The sequence below is a fragment of the Coffea arabica genome, chromosome 11c (assembly GCF_036785885.1).
Source record: "Coffea arabica cultivar ET-39 chromosome 11c, Coffea Arabica ET-39 HiFi, whole genome shotgun sequence".
Taxonomy (NCBI): domain Eukaryota; kingdom Viridiplantae; phylum Streptophyta; class Magnoliopsida; order Gentianales; family Rubiaceae; genus Coffea; species Coffea arabica.
Window position 1 is genome coordinate 35,361,660 of NC_092330.1, and position 18,541 is coordinate 35,380,200.

General features: G+C 37.5%; 3 protein-coding genes across 3 annotated transcripts; 2 read left to right on the forward strand and 1 right to left on the reverse strand.

Annotated features, from left to right (window-relative positions):
• The first annotated feature begins 2,173 nt into the window (after positions 1–2,173).
• On the forward strand, positions 2,174–3,771 carry LOC113717308 (protein RGF1 INDUCIBLE TRANSCRIPTION FACTOR 1-like). The gene is made up of 4 exons (XM_027242103.2): positions 2,174–2,356; positions 2,455–2,730; positions 3,170–3,325; positions 3,443–3,771. The coding sequence occupies exons 1-4, from the start codon at positions 2,354–2,356 to the stop codon at positions 3,659–3,661; spliced, it is 654 nt and encodes a 217-aa protein (XP_027097904.1). The 5' UTR covers positions 2,174–2,353; the 3' UTR covers positions 3,662–3,771.
• Positions 3,772–7,317: 3,546 nt separating this feature from the next.
• LOC113716096 (miraculin-like) lies at positions 7,318–7,947 on the forward strand. The gene has a single exon (XM_072070116.1). The coding sequence runs from the start codon at positions 7,318–7,320 to the stop codon at positions 7,945–7,947; it is 630 nt and encodes a 209-aa protein (XP_071926217.1).
• A 2,100-nt stretch (positions 7,948–10,047) lies between these two features.
• LOC113715754 (AP-1 complex subunit sigma-1-like) lies at positions 10,048–15,003 on the reverse strand. Its single transcript, XM_027240044.2, has 7 exons — positions 14,716–15,003; positions 13,481–13,567; positions 13,032–13,123; positions 12,765–12,873; positions 12,595–12,630; positions 10,485–10,571; positions 10,048–10,405 (listed from the first exon to the last, which is right to left on the reverse strand). The coding sequence occupies exons 1-7, from the start codon at positions 14,716–14,718 to the stop codon at positions 10,334–10,336; spliced, it is 486 nt and encodes a 161-aa protein (XP_027095845.1). The 5' UTR covers positions 14,719–15,003; the 3' UTR covers positions 10,048–10,333.
• Positions 15,004–18,541: the final 3,538 nt, after the last annotated feature.

Sequence of the window (18,541 nt, forward strand, 5' to 3'; positions counted from 1 at the left end):
GAGTGATAATATACTGATTGCGGCATTGGTCCAAATAGGAAGAAAAACAAGAAATTATAGGAAAAGGAAATATTTGCAAGAAAGAGAAGATGCAGTCAAACGAGAAATCAGGTAATGATGGTAATCCTGTGATTGATTTGATTTTGCTGCAAGAAGCAAGATAAAATGATAGCTCAACGATTTGCTTTTGCTAGATTTTCATAATTAGCTACTGTTAATCTAGATATAATCGTCTGATTCCATTTTGCATGAAACTTATTCCATTTTTCAGTCTTTTCCCTTGTTTTTGTTTTGGTAATTCAAACTCTCTTTTCGCATTCTTTACAAATTAATCATTTTTTCAGTCTTTTTTCCTTTTTTGCTTAGAGCACTCGATATTTCCACATTCAGTGAGACTAATTCAAATTTGATTCGGGGAGCGCCCGTAGAGTTCGACTCTTACTCGGCAGTGAAGATCCGTGCTGAAATTTTTAGTCTTTTTCCTTGTGTTTTGTATTGGTAATTCAAAATCTATATTCACATTCTTTACTGAAAAGAAAAAAAATAAGAAGAAGAAGAGAAGAATAGAGAGAAACAAAAAGTCTTTGACATTGAAGAAAAGTCAGCCTTTCTTAATTTCTGATTATTTATGTTTGGCCCTTACTTTCCAATGTCATCATCACAATCTTTGAGGATATTATTACACCCAAAGTATCAATTAGTAAAGTCTTATCATAATTTATTATTTAATTAGAATATCACTTTGACCATTATGTTACGTGACATTGGAATACATAATACACAGCTTATAGAGATTAGAGACTAGAGAGGAAAGAAATAGCCAGAGAGGGAGAGAGAGAGAATGAACTGTTTCTGTTTTTTTTTCCCTTGCCCCATAAACCTATTAAATATTGGAGATCATTAATCAACTCCGGCGGGGTAGCCACCAATAAAGTGCTTCATCTTAGTGTACATTTTTTTACTTGTGGCCAATTGCTTATGAATTTGTTGTAATATTGAAAACTCGCAGCTCTATTTGTCTTGGAAAATATAAACCAATATTAGTTTAGCGTATACTTTTTTATAAACTAGTATTATTCTATTACCTGTCCTATTGTTCTTTAGTAATATGTAACCTTTCAGCAGTGTGTTACCTTTATAGGATGTCGTAATTCATCATAAACGACTTGTACAACTCTTTGGAGGAGGAATGGATTGAGTGGTTCATGGAAAAGGAAAAAGTGTAAATAAGAGATTATGGATTTGAGTCTTTTCACTTGTACTTTTTTTTTAAAAAAAAAGAACATGCACAACCCTTTAACAACAATGTAAAAACCTATTACTATTTATAAGGGAAAATCATGTCCTTTATCTCAAACTTATGTGGTGTTATACAAACAATAACTTTATTTGAAATTTTACTTTGTCAAAAAAAATCTTGACCGTTGAAAGTTAGGATGATGGTTTTGACAACTTTCCATGCCTTTGTCCCCTTAAATTTTCCAATGTTTGGAGCTATAATTCATGCTATTGATCTCAGTCAAAGGCAATACTAATTCATGTGTTTACATTTGAGTGGTCAAATGTATTGTGTATAATATAATTAAAAGGGTTATTATTGTCGTAAACACACTATACAAATGGACTTAGAAAAGATGCAACTTGCTAATTGACATTTTTTTCCCCTTTTCCTTCTCCTAGTCCCTTTCTATCCTCAAACCTGACAATTAGAATTAGGTTCGAACTCTAATTTGTTAGATAAAACATAACGCCTCGAACCAACAATCCCAATAACTATTGGTTAACTTGCCAATTAACTTACAAAAAATTCACTTCAAAATTTCACCAAAAACTTTAGAATATCTCCGACCTGGCATCACAAATTTATACCCATTATTCAGAAAAATATACGCTGATTTAGATCAATTCCATGGGATTAGCCAATGTCAATGCAATAAAATTTGGGAAAGCGGAAAAGGGACAAAAGCGGCGCCTCCACAACTCCGGAAGCAATGGCCGAGATTAGCGGAAAGTTGTGTGGATTGCATATCAATGTGACACGTGTCAGTCATCCATGGCACCCCTATTCATATAGGCCCCACATCGACAAAAATTCTTTCACCTTTCACGGGAATTAGAAAACCTAAAAGAATTCCCAGTGTGAACATATTTTACGTAGCTTTTCAGAAGATCCCATTCTTACCATTCCTATTTTATTCTTTTTCCCATATTTTCTTTTCCATATTTTCTCCTTCCATCTCAGCCTCAATCTTCAAAAACCTTTAAAACCCTCTTCTCTCCAATAACCATTTTTCTTGCTCTATATTGTCCACTTCCGTATCCAGTTGCTGCTCCATCTTGCACTAAAAGCAATATGGTTTGTACCTTATATTAATTCTTGCATCATTATGTTTGTAGAGCTATATATGTGTGAATTTCACTTAATTGTTTGATCTTTGTATTTGATTTTTGAAGGTTGGATGTGCGGTAAGACTGAAGAAGAGAAAGCCAGAGTGGCTGAATACTTTGTTGGACAGCAAATTTTTTGGTTCATGTGCTGATCACCATGATCTTAGGAAGAACGAAAAGAACATTTTTTGTATTGATTGTAATCTTGGCTTGTGCAAGCACTGTATGTCTTCTTCTTCTCCTCATTGCCTTCACCAATGGTTTCAAATCTGCAAATATGTCTATCATGATGTTGTTCGCCTGCAAGACATTCAGAAGCATCTTGATTGCTCCAAAATTCAAGTGAGTATTGTTGAATTATTAGCTCATCTGGAAACTATAATTTGTTGGTCCCTTTTTTTTTTCGATGTTATTTGGTGGGATAATGGTTTCTTGATCATTAGATTAGTCCACCTGGTTTTATGGTTATCTGGTTATCTACCTCCATACAATTCAACCTTATCTTGATAATCTTATCTTAATTTACCAATTTTTGTTTTAGGGCGGTTTTTAATGCTTCATTAAAAGCTTTATCTTGATTATCATTCCATCACAAGGCCCTGATCTAATCTGTTTAGCAAGAGGGATTTTGTTTAAGTTTGTTATGAAAATTGAATTTATTTTATCTTCTTTTGGATTCGATTGGATTTACTGTATCTTGTATTTCAATTCAAATGCTTTGGTCTAAATTACATTACGTATTTATCAAATTGCATTGTGCTAATGTAGCATTTCTTCACAGACTTACAAAATTAATGGAGAAAAAGCAATACACTTGAATCCAAGGCCTCAAACTAAAGACATCAAAATTCAGAAATCAAAGGGTGGCGCCACATGTGATGCTTGTGGAAGGCATATACAAGACTTGCCTAACAACTTTTGTTCCATTGCATGCAAAGTAATTATTAGTCCCCCAATTCAATATCTGTTTTTTTTTTTCCAAAAGGGTTCTTGTTAAATTTTTTTTTTCTTGTCAAACATGAAAGTGTGATCAATTTTTAAAATTAATTTGCAGGTGTCTATGGTTAAGGAAATGTGTAAAGAAAAGAACTGTAGAAAGACTCCAAATTCCGGATTTGATAATATGTGTTTGAAGGAGAATGAAGATGAGGATCAATCCATTTCTTTATCAGAGTCTTCTGAGGTAATTCAAGAAGGGTGGATTTCTATGCTAAAACCAAAGAAGAAATTGCACAAGAGGAAAGGTGTACCTCACCGGGCTCCCCTATGTTAAATCTTCTAGTGAATAAATTTTAATACTTCTTTCTCTTTTTTTTTTAATCTAATTGTATTTTTTTTTCTCATAATAATTCTTAATAAATTATTAATCAATTTATAGACAAATCATTCTCAAGCTGCCCCATATATACTTGGATTTTAGTTGGGTTAGTTGGAATGTCATCCCAGCTTGACTTGCTATAGCAATTTCTAGTGGTGCAAGCTCTAGTGGGCTTGACTCTTTCGGTGGCATTAGATTTTTTTGTACCATCTACTTAGATGATGCTTTTTTTTGGGATGTCCATAAAGTTGTTCTGATAAGTTACCTGTGTAGTCTAAAATTCAAACTCATGGACACAAAATTTCTTTAACTGTCGTTTTTTCAACTAACTTTCTATAATTTTAAATATTTTCTCATCTCACAATAATTATTTTAAATAATACTCTATCCAAACGTACTGAGTGACCTGTGCCCAGACGAAGCTCATCAGTTGCTTGTTGAATATTCATAGTTAAAGGTTAGATCAAGAATCATAAGAATGCAAACAAATGCTCGAGTTTACTATCATAGAAACAAACAAAGGCCCAGTTTGGCAATTGAGTTTTTTGGATGTTTGTTTAAAATTTTACTGTAGTTGACTGTAAAAGTTATAAAAAAAAATTTTAAAGTGTAAATTTTTGAATATTTTGAAATGTATAATTTAAAAACGTTAAAATTTTTTTTTAAGATTACTGTAACTAAAATTGTTAAAAAACTTGGCCAAAAACTTGCTTCACAGATAAAAGGCCAAAGTTGCTTTTCCTAATTTCTATGAAACGTGATACTGTAACTTTGAGAACATTTGACAAAGCAAAGCACCAAATTCCTGACAACATTGAACAGCAGGCTTATTTATAATATCATTGATGATTGATTGATTTCAAATTGAATGAAACGTGGTTTCTTTTTCCCTCTTTCCTTTCCCTTTTTTCTTTCTTTCTTTCTTTTCTCCTGTTGGGCAGTCACAACTCACAAGATGAGAGCTTTGTCTTTGGTCGTTGTCGGGGTGGTGAGGGCGTCTGGTTTTGTCTGTTTTCTGATAAATGTTCAAATAGGGCCCAAAAAAAAAAAAAAAAAACCATTTGCATTGGGCAAACAAGCTTTATTTCTTTAGCTTTCACATGAGATTGTGGCAGACAAAAAGGCCGTAGCATAATATGGGGGAGTCTGGTTTGTGGAGGATGGCCAAATCAAGGGAATGTGACTAGCACATTTTTACATGGATAACTACAATTTTTCTAATTCATGTATCTGAAAATGGGAAGCATGTTGGTTGAGTATATTCAACATAGGCATGTGACATAGGTACTAGAAAGCTTTCGTTTGTAAAATAAAGTATTGCAATGAAGATATTCAGTTGTTGTTGTTGACTTCTTGTTGTTCTTCTTGTTGTTACTGAGTGGTTTTTCCCCCCGTTTGGTGCAAGGAAAAGGTATAAAAGGAGAGAAGATTCTCTCATGTCGAGGGAAGGACATGCTTTCGGTGAATTTGAAGCGATTTACCATGGATCTTATGAATAACACGTATCAACAAGAGTCCGATGAAGTGAGACTTGAATTCGAACTTTCATAGGTAAAATAAATGAACGAGGTTACCTGTTCTTTTTCTTTTTCCTCGCGACGATAATATTCATCCTACTCCTACACTTACCTACATTATCGGAGAGGTACTCCTACCCTAACATATACTCTAGGAGAGGAGGAATCTAAAGAAACTTGTATAGAGAACGGAGCGTGAATCACCAGAAATAATGTTACTTTTCAGAAATTTGCTTCGGTGGTAAAATTCTAGTATTTATAACAAATATACAGTAATATCACTTCAATTGAGTGATTAATGCTTTCAGCATGCGGATTTCATATTTTAATTTTCAATAGTATCAAATGAAAATTAGTTCTAATAGGTCTATATTGTCCAAAACCTAGGCCCTGCAAAGGCCTCCACTAAGATGGGCTTGCCTGCCTATTAAATCCATTTTTTGGCCTGCCCAGAGTCTAAACGTATTTGAATTCTATGGCTCATAAATCTTGGGCACAACATGATTTGGGTTTGCTCACCTAGCCTAAATGCTCTAAAATATTTGTCTGATAGCCTCTAAAAACTTTTCTTTCTTTCACTTTTTTTTTTTTTTTTTGGCATAGAGAAGACTCATGTATGATGTAATCTTTGATAGCATCCATCCTGTCCACAATGTCACATGAATGCAATCATTGAGCACCTGAAACTCCGGAGACTCGACAACATGCCATGTCCATCATTTTCCTTGGTACAATCAGACCATTTTTTTAACTCCCACCTACCGGAAACATACACAAACAACAACCAGATGCCTACACATTTTGCCCTCTCTTTTGTATCAGCAATCACAGAACGGCACTTTTGCAGATATATATGACACGACACGCAGTCAAGGTCTGAACTCTAAAGTAATATACACCCAAATGATGCATACAAAAAATCTAGGCTTAATTATCATTTATCCCTTGCTATGTGGCTTATGGATAAGAAGCCAAATTAAATATTAGAATCCACATTTTGTTTTTGCCCTTTTCAGCTTAGTGCTGGCAAACCTTGTTATTACTTGATTGGTCTTTGAGTATTCCATAGGGTTCACGACTTTAAGGGCTTACTCTCCACTAATTTGTAGGAACCTGTTTTTAACCTTTGGTTTTGGAAAAATATGTCAAGTGATGATGATGGTTTTTATCGCCTTTCTCTTTCAGCAGAAGTTACAAAAGACTTGCGTTTTAGATCCTGATTTTGAGCTCTCTGAAATCAGCTTTTGTAAAAATCAGAATCAATTGAGAAACATGCGATTTAGGATCCAAGAGGGCATTGAAACCTCAACCATTCCCTGCTTTATGTGTTCAAAAAACTGATAAAATTCGAGGACAGACAAAAGCACCAACCAGTTGATTCTCTAGCTATAGAAGGGCCCTTTTGTGGCCACTAGATCATGCTTTGACTAAACAGTAGGGACTGAAGCACTTGCTACCAATTATGTGTTACAATCCACTAGCCAAATGTTTTCACTTTGCTAAATCATTGGCAATACATGCTCAAAAGAATAGCAAAAGATCTTTACTTTTAGGATTCTAGAGCCTCAATCTTTCTTTTATAATCCAGATTAATTGATTCGAATATCAAAGGCATAACAATTTGGCTAAAGACCAAAGGGAAACTCACGGGAGCAATAGCTTAGCCCCACTCCTAATAAAGAAATAAAAGAAAGTCTAGGAAAACAATCACCATATATAAGTTTTATATTGGCCAGCAATTGGAGTGTGAAGTGGATCAAACATTATTAATTTTGTCATAATTCAAATACGATTTTATATTCTCTTATGTCTCACTTTCAATGCCAATCTCTATTCTATTTTCTATATCGGCCTCATGTATAATTTTATTTGTATCGCTATTGGTACCATTTTGTCAAACATTTCCACGTATCAGGTGCTGTTTAAATACAGGGTGCATGATAACGATTGACACATGTGGTGTAATGGAGGATCCGAAAACCATCTAATACAAGACGAAGGTTTCTGTCTTGTCTAATTGGTTATGTATAGTTGCTAGCATTGTATAAATAAATCCCCCCCTTGATGTTTATGTCAAACCAGATCAAATACAATATGAAGTTATCCTACCTTAAACTTGGGCTTCTATTCTCCATATTGCTTTCTTTTTCTTGTTCAACATTCTCTCAATCCACAGCACCTGCAAGAATCAACTTTGCACTAGATGCAGATGGCCATCAACTCCAATCAGGCACAAAATACTACATATATCCAAGCCAGGGTGGGAATGGAGGAGGGCTAGCCTTGTCAGCTAAAGATTTCGCGTGCCCGTTTTATGTCATGCAAGAAAATCTTGAAGCCTCAAATGGTGTTCCGCTAAGATTATTGCCTGTGGACAACAGACAGCAGAGCATAAGTTTGTCTACTGATCTCAATATTGCCTTCAACGCAGCAACCATTTGTGTGCAATCAACCGCCTGGAAACTTGGACCCATCGATGAAAATACGGGGCGGAGATATGTGATGAGCAATGGTGTAATTGGCCGTCCCGGAGCTGATACTTTGAGCAGTTGGTTCAAAATAGAGAGAGATGGAAGTGGGAATGGATACAAGATTGTGTATTGTCCTGGAGTTTGTGCCTCCTGCAAGGTTGGGTGCGGAGACATTGGTGTGTTTATTGAAAATGGGAAAAAATGGCTTGGTTTGAGTGATGATCCATTTGTTTTTGTATTCAAGAAAGCCTAGGCGTGAATCATGAAGAATTTCATAGTATTGTGGTTAATGAATTCGGCTTCTTTGTTTCGTGTTAAATTTCAGAAGAAACACTAGACAATCTACGGAAATTTCAGTTGTTGTTTCTTGTTATAAGCATATTAGGTTCATCTGTTTACCATCAAAAGACAAACTTCATGGTTTAATTGTATTTGATGATCAGAAAATGTTTGAGAACATTGTGAAGAAAAGTTGTACAATTGTAAGAATGGATGAATTTGCTGGATTTAGGATTTTAGCTAACTGAAAACTGATAAACTCTTTCATCCCTAAACTTTTTGTTAATGTTGATTTAAATCCTAACATTTGTTTTCGGTCAATTTGATCGCTAAACTTATGTTGTGGTTCCAATTAAAGATCTCTATGGCGCCACCACCACGGAAAATCGATCAAGCTCCTCATTGCCCAATTAAATAGAGATGTTTTAAGAATTTTAGATATTTCCTCCCACTATCATCAATTCCCACCGCCTCCTTCTACTCCTACCCTTATTCTTCTGCCTCTCTTTTCCCTTCCTCTATCATGTCAGTCATCTTTGTTGCAGCCCGCTAACCAGTCCTTGAGCAGCCCAAAACACAATCTTTCTTACATTGAAGAAGAAGCTTCCTTTCGCAAAAGAGAGCAGTAAAAGCTTCTCCCTTTCTTTCTTCTACACAGTTGCAGCCATGCCAAGTTCAAGGCAGGGATTGTCCCAAGTGGCCATCAAAATGACTCTTGTTGTAGCGGACGATTAAGTGTTAGGCGAAGCAATGAATTCCTTGTTAGTTTCTTGGGAAATTTTGGCATTGCTGAATCTGTACACTACAAAAATAATATGGATACACTGAAATAAAGTTTGTCGTAGCTTTGGGTACGACAAGTGATGCATCAAATCATACATCCAGTAGTCCTCCAGTTGTTGCATATATCATGTTGTGGATTTTGCCGGAATGTTCTTGCTAACTACGAACATCCTCCTTTTCTTCCACGGACGGAGGATGGAAATGAATTCAAAAAAAAAAAAAAACAAGAAAATAGAATCTACTCTTCACTCTCCATCCAATCCACCGTTTTTGGTACTGCTCTTATATTTGATTCTGATAATATAATGCTTACAAAACTCAAATTACTCTTACTACTTGTACGTAGGGAATCATTGGATCATATGATTACCAAAAAACAACATGCTTCATCATGCCTAGATCAGATCCGACACTCATCCAACATTTGGATTTGAGGCATCACATGGGTTCGGCTCCACCCAATCCAAGGGAATCTCTTTGCTTAGTTTCTGGAATATCTTGGCCCTCAAACCCCTCCCAAACTCTAACCCCTCTCCATCATTGGCTCCTTTTCGCACCCTCCTCTGTCCTAGAAGTCAAACTATTGCATCTTGTTCTTGATCGATCCTTAGTTGCAAAATTTACAAAGATGACTGACATGTAGAGGGCGGGGAAGGAGAGGCGGGAGAAGAAAGGTAAGAGAAGAAAGAGCAGGTGGCGGAGATTGATAGTGTCGGGAGGACATACCTAAAGTTTCCAAAAAACCTCTATTTAGTTGATCAATTAGAAGTTTGATCAATTTTCCGTGGTGGCGCCGCTGCAGAGATGCTTAATTGGAATCATAACATAAGTTTAGGAATCAAATTGACCTTAGGAATTAAATCGACATTAATAAAAAGTTTAGGAACGAATTTGTCCATTTATCCTTTAGCTGAAAAGCCACGTCTTATTTCTCTCGATTTTACTTTTACCGTTTAGGCTTCACACAATTACACCACCTTCGATCTCCAAATTATTGGCCTAGTACCCAAAACTTTTTACATAGGAGAGTTTTAATATTTAATGATCCAGTCTGGAAATCCTCGTGCAGATGATCTCAATCACATAGTTCTGTATGAAGAACTATGCAGTTTTCATGTGAAATTTTTTAATAAAGTCTCAAGTACAAATATATAATCTATTTTACATAAAGAAGTACCTAAGAACAACAAATAATTTTGCATATATATATATATATATATATATATATATATATATATACACGATAAAATAAAAGAAAATTTAAAACACATAACCATATAACTCAGAGTACTGAAAAAAAAAAGAAAAAGAAAACCAAAAAGTACTGTATAACATCATACAGGTCACCAAGCGTACTGTATAACATTCCTCGCCAGTCTAAATAAATAAATAATAAAAAAAATCAATTAGGATCTGCTATAGGTAAAATAGACTCCACATTCCATATTGCCGGGAGTAAGATGTAAAATTCCTTAAAATTGAATTGCAGACCAGTAAAACTGCCAAGCCAGTGAGTGCCAGAGATCATACAAGATGCTGAATTTGAGCCTCTAAACGCTCACATGTCTATGAGGCTCTCATTTTGTTGCCTCAGCGATTATGTTACTCAAAGAACTTGCCTGTTCTTTAGCAGTCTCCACCAAAGAATCCTGCAATGTAATGCAACTTAAAAATTAATCTTAAAACTCCCAAGAGATCAATCAATCAAAAGCTTTTGTAGTGCAATACCTGTGCAGCTATATGACGTGCTACAGTTTTCTTGCTAGATTCTTGAAGTTCACCAGCAATCAGTAGTTCATCCAAAATGTAATAAGCCTGCTAGTCATTTTGTCACTAAATCAGAAATGGACAAAGCAAAGCCAATCATCTGGACTTGCCGGTACTGAACATGGAATAATCTAAGAGAACTGAATTTCATGTAAAAAGAAGCCAGCTTTTGCTAGTGTTTCAAGGTGGTTGATTTAAAATTCCAGTCTCATGGTTTCTAATCTCAAATGGTTAGCTATAACACGAAATATAATTAATAAATCTTTATAGGATACAACAATTCAACAAAAATTAAATGTTTACCTCCTCATTACAGAAATCTTTACACAAAAGACTAAAACCTCAACCTACTCCAATTTTCCTTTTATGTAACCTAAATCTGTGGTCTTGATTCTTGATCTCTGCAACGCTGGAAAAAAGTAGAGAAGAAATAAACTTTTGCGACTTTCATCAGAGAAAAAGTGATGGACAGAACCTGTTTTCATCAATACTTTTGCCTTGTGGAACAATGACTTGCCCCGACGAGTGAAACTCTCAATAATTAAACTTCAGGTTCTTTTCAAGTTTTACTTGATTCTAGTATTCTTTTGGGGTGTTGTTTTCAACTCATTCGAGATATCGAGGAAGAAGTAATGTGAGGAAGCTAGTTGAACTTAATCCAGCAAGATCAAACACATGCCAAGGATCCTCCTAAGGCTGACAACTCTAGCATCAGGTCACTCAAGTCATAAACCTACAGCAGATCCTGTAACAAAGATAAGCCATGTCCAAAAAGAGTAGGCCAATAATGTAAGGGGAGTCGAATAGATGTGTTCGCTACTGAAGCTGACAATACTCTAACAAGCTTAACTTCTAGCACCATTAGCGTTTCAACTCAGAGTTGTTCAAGGACCATTATCTATTCCTTAGGATCAGTATCTAGTCACTAGACATACATAAATCCTATAATGGACAATGTTTACATAAAGCTGTAGCCTAATTGAGCTCTATGATTTGAGGCTATAATTGATTACGTGCCAAATAACCTCTCAAATGAAATATGAAGGGTAACAAGGACTTCAGATTTAAACAACAAAGACAAAACAGCTTTTTCAAAGATAAAGGAAGTGCAGAAATGGCAGATCAAGAAAACCAGCTAAAAGGAGAACCACATAGTTTAAAAGGAAAACCTAGAAATTGACTATTGCTTATACTGCAAGTTAAACTGATCCAGTTCCAGGGCCAAGGGTCATCATCCAAGAATTCGATTGTCACAAAGAAGATGATTACAATTAAACATAAGAACCACAGTGGCGATACATAAAAACTTTTAATTAACTGTGATAAGCTAAGTTTAAAAGGAAAACCTAGAAATTGACTATTGCTTATATTGCAAGTTAAACTGATCCAGTTCCAGGGCCAAGGGTCATCATCCAAGAATTCGATTGTCACAAAGAACATGATTACAATTAAACATAAGAACCACAGTGGCGATACATAAAAACTTTTAATTAACTGTGATGAGCTAAGTTGAGGATTAAAGAGGGAAAATTGGCCGCAAATGGCTAAGGTGGTTCAGTTGTCATACCTAGAAACCACCTAGTGATGAAATGCTAGTCAAAGTATGACAAGATATAGCTTGAGATGCATAAGATCAGACTAAAGAAGGTACTGGAGTGAAAAAGTAAAACAGATCTTAGGGCAAAAAAAGGTCATGTCCTGCCACCCACTTAAACTAATATCAGGCATGGATCTTCTAAGGAGTTCTGTGACTAGATAATCAACTGACTTGGCAATTCTATAGGACTTGTGAATTACCCCACAACGAAATGCATCTTGCCCCTGGGATGAATCTGAACCCAAAGATCAGACAAAGAAATAAGTTCCAGAAGCCTATTCCTCTAATTACAGTCTTACTACAGGAACATTCCAAGAGAAAGCCTTCTAAAACATTGATTTCCAACCATGCCCTTGATTTTAGCTTAGATGTAGGACCATTGTCTTCCTGAAAATGCTGTTTCCCTAAGATTTGTAGAAAGATGTAGAGATTTTAGCATAAAAGAAATGTGGAATCTTAATAGCAAGATCATACCTTGTGGAAGTTGAAGATCAAATCTAGCTCACAAACCTACAAAATAAAGGAAGACACCACTAAAATCAATACACAAATCACTTAAGTCTTCCAAAAATTGCACAAAATGACTAAGGTTCAAATTGAATTTGCCTTATATCTAGGGTGCTCTTAAGTTTCAGAAGGCTCACACTTCCAAAATAACGATCTAGAATCTCAACATAATGGTGAATGATTTCAAGGATTTCCAATTCATTGTCATCCTGGTTGATGCACATGCAGAAATAGAGGCTGGCATATCTGCCAAATCAACAAGACTATATCAGAATGGTGAACCATGTAAGCATAATATGACCAAAGCACAAGACATTATTAATAAATAACCAAGTCATGTATTTATATAGCATCATGGTTAAATATGCAAAAATCTGTTTAAAGAATGGGTGATTAAACACTACCTCCTATAAACGACCTTGAATCCCCTCCATTCCACAAAGTTACAAAGCTTGGGACCTCGAGGGAGAATTAAACCACTAAGCTCCCGGATAACCTTAGAGAATTATATACAAAAGAAGAGTCATTTGATGATTAAAAATGAATGTAGGTTTAACATATCATGTTGTAGACAACTTATGATCAGCATAATAAAGCTACAATTATGTGTGTTGAAAGCATCATATAAGAAAAATATAAGACATAATAAATTGATCTTTATGACGAGTCTCAACTATCAATAGTATCATGACCCAAGCAGAGGGATAATCTGAATAAGTAAAAGCTCAAATATTCAAGCTCCAAAAACGTACATAGAAACTGTAGTAGTATATAAAGGTGAACAGAGGCAGAAAAAAACTGTTATGTAAAGAGTTTCGCTTCCTGTCCAGTAAAACCTATTCAAAAGATGTACCTTAGTTCTTTCCTTCTGGGGATAAGGTGAATACCACTTTGTCAACCTCACTTTTCCTTGTCGGCTAATTAGAAGCACAAAGTGAATCTGACAAATGGAAGATGATGTAATTGATGCTCCAACGTCTCAGATAAAAGTAAGGCAAGCAAAAATACACAATTTCAGAGCTAATCAGTTGCATTAGAAGGTATTAGAGAATAGGCAATGCAAATAATAAAAAGATAATTATAGAAAAAATTCATCCCAAGTAAATGAGAGAAAATGCATAAACAGCACCCAGAACCTGGGCTCCCCTTGATTTTAAATCTTATATGAAACCCAAAGAAAACGAGGAAGCAATGCCAAATCTTAGACCAATGACATCCACAAGTAATAAAATGATTTAAACTTTTACTCAAAGTTAAATAATCGGAAAGGTTCAGGACAGACTTTTTCGGTTCTTAGAAATTTATCTGTCAAAAGGAAATAATGCTAATCCACATGCACTGAGACAAATTACACACCTTCAAAGAGCAGTGAAAATGATATCAACATGTGACTGTATAGCTGAACGATAACCGAGAAAAATTAGCACAAACAAGTAACTGGCAAACTCATTGCACATTTTGATCTATTTGACGCATCAAAAGGATCTAAATGAACCTCAACTGAAAATTACTTTTGAATCCCTCAATCGATCTCTGAAACCAGAACTTCAAGAAAAAGTGAGTTAGTCATCGACTCATTCCAGAATCCCCTCCCATCCTTCACATCCAAATGACACCATGCTAACAAAGATCAGAAACCCCCTGCATCCAGTATTGCAAAACCATAGCTTGTTCAGCCTCTCGCTGGCAACTAATTAAGCAAATTTCCATCTCCTTAATCCCTAACAATTCAGAAATATATCATCCAGCCTTTTATGCATTTCCGAATTCAGATCTCCCCCTTTGGAAATTCCCTTCGCCCACCTTCCCCTCAGCCAAAAACAAAGATCTACAATGAAATCATTCTACAGAATGTGGATGATTTAACAACTGAATCAGCATAAACAATGCAAGTTCAAATCTGCAACGTGCCCTTGAATTCTAAAGAAATGTTGCCACATGCCCACAAAGGCAATACAAAAGAATCAAATTAAAGCAAACTACTACTGTAAATTAGGGATCAATGAAGAAAATTAGGGTTTGGGGAGAGAAATTGAATTGAGCAACAACACTACAAATTATAACAATCAAAAGAATACAAATATTTACCATGATTTTATGGTTTTATAGATTATTTCGTAGTAATTATGAAAATTTAGTCGCCGAGAACAGCTGATGATTTGAGCTTAGTCCGCCGAGGGCTGGTGCCGGAGGAGTTGGAGGTGGTGGGTTAATAAACGAATAAAAGGGGAAAGTTGATGCGTAAGGTAGTAAAAATCTCACTGATAAAGGCTCTCAATCAGGGATTGGAGAATGGGAAGCCAATCCGAGAAAGAGAGAATTGATGTATTGAGAATTAGGGAAAGGAATACAAGATGAAATACAATAGAAAGAAATATGATTCTGAACTGCCTCTTCCTCCTAGCTCCCCTGCTTTTATACCAATCATGCGCTGACCTTCCTTATTCGTATCCCAGCTGCTCAGCCGACTTTCCATTTTGGTAACCACCTAACAGAATCCAGTTGGCGTAACTAACTTGCATGGCTCTTGCCTGCATGGCCCAACCAATTCGCATGGAGCCATTCCTAGCTGGCACTAACTCTGACGTGGCCTAACTAACTGCACTGACCTGAGCTTTATTTCCACATGGATATTTTAGTCACAACAATACCCCCTCCTTCAAACAGTTCTTGCCCTCAAGAACTGAAATGAGGATATCGCTGTTGGAGATCAAACCAATACTCCCAAGTAGCATCCTCAGGGAAACTGTTACTCCACTGCACCAGCACCTGGGTCGCTGCAGTTCGACCCCTACGCACCAGTCTCCTATCCAAGATAGCCACAGGTTCCATGAGCAACTGACCTTGATCAGTGATACAAGTAGGGATGTGTGGTTGCACAGGTTGATCACCCACATGCTTCTTCAATAGAGAGACATGGAAGGTGGGGTGAAGCTTAACATCTGGGGGAAGATGTAGCCTGTAGGCCACAGAACCCACCTTGTCCAATATCTGAAATGGCCCAAAATATCGTGGAGATAACTTCTGGCAAGAGTGACCCCTTAACGAATGTTGTCTATATGGTTGAAGCTTGACATACACCCAGTCCCCTTGCTCAAAAGTTCGTTCAGACCTGTGCTGATCAGCCTGTTGTTTCATTCGATGTTGAGCTCGATGCAGGTTATGTTTCAATAAGTGGAGAGCAGCTTCCCTTGCAGCCAAACTTCTGTCCACACTATCAACATGGGAGCTGCTTGGAATGTAAGGGACGTGCAAGGGGGGAGGTTGTCCATACACAATCTCATAGGGAGTACTCTTGATGGCCGAGTGAAAATTGGTATTATACCAGAATTCTGCCAGGGGCAACCAAAAACACCATTGTTTTGGTTGGTCACTACACATACACCTTAGATAGTGCTCCAAACACCTGTTAACCACCTCAGTCTGACCATCTGACTGAGGGTGATAAGCAGTAGACAAACATAACTGAACTTTCAACAATTGGAACAGCTCCTTCCAAAAATGACTGACGAAGATGGTGTCCCTATCACTCACTATGGTGCTAGGAAGGCCATGGAGCCTATAGATGTTGTCCAGGAACACTTGAGCAACTATCAGTGCCGTGTAAGGATGTTTGAGAGGAATAAAATGAGCATATTTGCTGAGTCTGTCGACCACCACAAGGACAGTGTCCTTACCATTAGATTTAGGCAATCCCTCCACAAAATCCATAGATATGTCCGACCATACTTTCTCAGGAATCTTCAATGGTTGGAGCAATCCAGGATATGCTACATTTTCAACCTTGTGCCTTTGGCAAGTATCACACGAAGCCACAAACTGTTCCACCTCCTTCTGCATATTCCTCCAGTACACCACCTCCTTGAGTTTCTTGTAGGTCACCTGTACTCCTGAGTGTCCCCCAATAGGGGAGTCATGCCATAATTTGATGATTCTCTGCCTTAAGTCAGTATCATGCCCCACAACTAATTTCCCTTTCCTCCTCAATTGTTGATGCTGATAAGTGTAGTGTGTAAGCTGGTGATTGTACGTAGGATCTTGCAGTTGCTGTATCAGCAATTGCAGCTGGGGATCTTGAACACAGCTGTTATGGATCTCAGTAAGCAAAGCTGACTTAATGACTGAAATTGGAGCTAGTGTTGCTGCATCGGGGTTAGGCTGACGAGACAATGCATCAGCCACCACATTGTCTACCCCCTTCCTGTATTGAAGCTTGTAGTCATACCCCATAAGTTTCGCCACCCATTTCTGCTGCATAGGTGTAGACACTCTCTGTTCAATCAGATATTTAAGACTCTGATGATCAGTTCTGATGATAAAGTGTCTTCCTAACAGATAAGGTCTCCATTTCTGCACTGCACTCACAATGGCGAGCATCTCCTTCTCATACACAGAGAGGCCTCTGTGCTTAGTAGCCAAGCCTTGGCTGAAATAAGCTAATGGTCTCCCCTTCTGACACAGGACTGCCCCTATGCCCTCACTTGAGGCATCTGTCTCCACTTCAAATGTCTGTGAGAAGTCAGGTAATGCCAGCACAGGTGGGGAGCTCATGACCAACTTCAACCTGGAAAAAGCTTCTGTGGCTTGATCTGTCCAAGTGAAGTTGTTCTTTTTGAGTAGCTCTGTCAGAGGTTTAGCCAGTTTCCCAAAGTCCTTTATAAACCTCCTGTAGTATTCTGCTAACCCCAGAAATCCCCTTAATGCCTTGAGGGTTGAAGGAATAGGCCATTGCTGGATAGCTTGCACCTTTTGAGGGTCTGCCTGCACTCCCTGTCCTGAGATCACATGTCCCAAGTAAGCTACCTGCGTTTGGGCAAAAGAGCACTTGCTCTGCTTCACCTTCAAGCTATGGTGCCTCACAACCTGACAAAGATTAGCTGTTGGTCCCTCTGTTGCTGACTGCACAGGCACCAGGAAACATAGCTGAGCAGAAGCAATCTGCTCTGGTTTGTGTAGAATCCTCTGCATGGTCCTTCTTTTCACCAACTGTATAGCCTGCTGACCCTTGCCCCTTAACACAACTCTCCTTTTACCACTGAGAAATTCCATCTTTAATTCCTCAAAGTTCCACTTGATATCACCTAGAGTTGATAGCCATTGCACCCCCAACACCAGATCACAGCCCCCCACCAGCAGTACCATGGCATCAGTCTTGAAGGTTTGGTTCTGCAACTTCCAAGTAAAACCAGCACACAATGTGTTAGTGGTGATCTTGTTGCCATCTGCTACTTCTACCACCAGAGGTGGTACTCTCTGCACTCTCAACCCCAATTTATTGACTAAATCTGGGTGGACAAAGTTGTGCGAACTCCCACAATCTATGAAAATGTTGACTGGGGTCTTTCCCACATGGCCAGTCACCCTCATTGTTCTAAAATTAGGAATAGCAGTTAAGGTCATGGCATTTAAGGAAATATAAGCCAAATTACCTTGTGAGACTTCACCCTCCTCCTCGGATTCCACCTCTACTTCCTCATCCTCCTCCTCTGTACACACTTCCAATCGAAATAATTGCCTGTTCTTGCATCTGTGGCCAACTCCAAATTTCTCATCACACCAGAAACAGAGGCCTTTTGCCCTCTTTTCATCCATCTCTGCGGATGACAACCTCCTAAATGGTTTCCTGGTGTATTCCTCTGCAGTTTTTCCACCTTTAGCCTGGTTAGGGGTGGGCAGAAGTGCCTTACCATCTCTCCCCCAATTTCGTTCAAAGCTGTTTTCCTTCCTCCAGGGAGTTTCAAAACTCTTGTCTCCTCTCCACCTATCTGTCATATTGGGATGGAAGCCTGGCCTGTTCACCCCCTTCTTCTGCTGAGCTAGAATCTTAGCTTCTTCCAGCTTAGCTAGTGTCCTAGCATGTTGTAGTGTTTTAGGCATGAACATCCTCACGGCTAATTGTATTTCTGTTTTTAGA